Source organism: Pundamilia nyererei, unplaced genomic scaffold, assembly GCF_000239375.1.
Source record: "Pundamilia nyererei isolate P.nyererei 1_Seehausen unplaced genomic scaffold, PunNye1.0 scaffold00257, whole genome shotgun sequence".
Lineage (NCBI taxonomy): Eukaryota > Metazoa > Chordata > Actinopteri > Cichliformes > Cichlidae > Pundamilia > Pundamilia nyererei.
In genome coordinates, this window is record NW_005187658.1 from 465,392 (window position 1) to 466,935 (window position 1,544).

The 1,544-nt window shown below is 45.9% G+C and overlaps 1 protein-coding gene across 1 annotated transcript in view; it reads left to right on the forward strand.

Moving 5' to 3' along the window:
- The window catches only part of sypl2a (synaptophysin-like 2a), a 35,497-nt gene extending 34,242 nt beyond the window's left edge, over positions 1 to 1,255 (forward strand). Inside the window, exon 6 of the mRNA XM_005749870.1 lies at positions 557 to 1,255. Coding sequence (XP_005749927.1) covers positions 557 to 682 — 126 coding nt within the window. The 3' untranslated portion in view covers positions 683 to 1,255. The remainder of the gene's footprint in view (positions 1 to 556) is intronic.
- Positions 1,256 to 1,544: the final 289 nt, after the last annotated feature.

Genomic DNA, 1,544 nt, shown 5'->3' on the forward strand with positions numbered 1-1,544 from the left:
GCAAAAAAGTATTTAGTCAGCCACCGATTGTGCAAGTTCCCCCACTTAAAATGATGACAGAGGTCAGTAATTTGCACCAGAGGTACACTTCAACTCTCCAGGAAAGCTCTCCAGCGAGTAGTGCGGTGCTCACTATCAGTAAAACTGAAACCGCTTGTGTTCCCCTGCACCAGTTTACTATAGCAATATAAAGGTTCAGCTGGCTTTGCTGATAGAAACGTCTTCAAACAAGCTGCTTTGGACTTTTTCACTTACTCGAGTAAAGAAGTATTTCATGTGTTGTGTTTAAAACCATTTAAGTACAGTTGGACCTCTGCATAGGACTAGGCTGCAGCAGAAGTTAACTGCAAACAACGACACGTTGTCTTTAAATATTGTGTGAATGAGTGTGTTGAAGCTGTAGTTACTGAGGCCAGCGGAGCGCTCAGTCATCTTTGATTTAAGGTAACAGTTTAGCTCACGGCTCTTTTGAAATGTGGCACAATTGTTTTCTGTCTTCTTTTTCTCATGTTTTACATTTTAATGTCATCACTTGTGTTTTCATGTGTTTCTGCAGATTTTTGGCTTTCTGAACCTGATCCTGTGGGCAGGTAACTGCTGGTTCATTTACAAGGAGACTCCGTTCCACAAGGTTCCTGCCCCCCCCACCACCATGCAGGAAGGCGGAGCCCCGGGACCCTAATCATGTAGTTAGGGTTCCCCAGCACAGCCACGCACCCTTAAAGAAAAGCTTGATGTCCCACACTGATGTAGAGAAATCCCCCCAGTGAAACGCTGGTCTGTAGCAGCCCCCTCCAGCTTTAGCGTGTCAGGACCCTCAGCTCACATCCACAGGTGGCAGCTCCTGTTGCATGCTGCCTGAAACAGTCACACTACAGTCACACTACAGTCTGCTGTGTTTGTGAAGCCTTGCATCACTGCAGGCTGGTTACACACTGACTCCAGGAGCTTTTCAGGACACACTGTGTTTGTCTCATTGCAGTACTATTACACTACACTGTGCTTTCAATGTCTCCATGTAACACTAGTAACATTATTTATGTTTGGCTCTGATTTTTCACTGTGCAGCAGCAGTGTAATTACAGCGCACTGATTACTGTTTGTGTTGTTGATGCTGAATTTGTGTTGATGCCAAAGGAGAAAAAGCCGTGACTGAAATGTTCTGTCTCCTTCATTCGTATCACTGGGGTGTATTAGTGCAACACTGGCACACATCGTATGAACTGATTTCATTAAAACATCCTCTCATATCAAACCGTGTGGAGAGAGTAAACAGCTAACACATCCTCTGCTTATTGAAGAGCTTCAGTCAGGTTTCAGAGCTCAGCACAGAAACAGCTTCAGTGAAGGTGACAGACGGTCTTCTCTGACAGTGGACTCGTCTCTGTGCTTGTCCTGCTCGACCTCAGCGTTCGCTGCTGTCCACCATAATATCCTATTAGAGCGATTACAGCATGAATTAAGGGCGGCAGTTTCATTTATTCCTGACGATGGGAGTCACACGCTGAGCTGCACTGCTGGGACCAGTGTGGCAGCATCAGCTC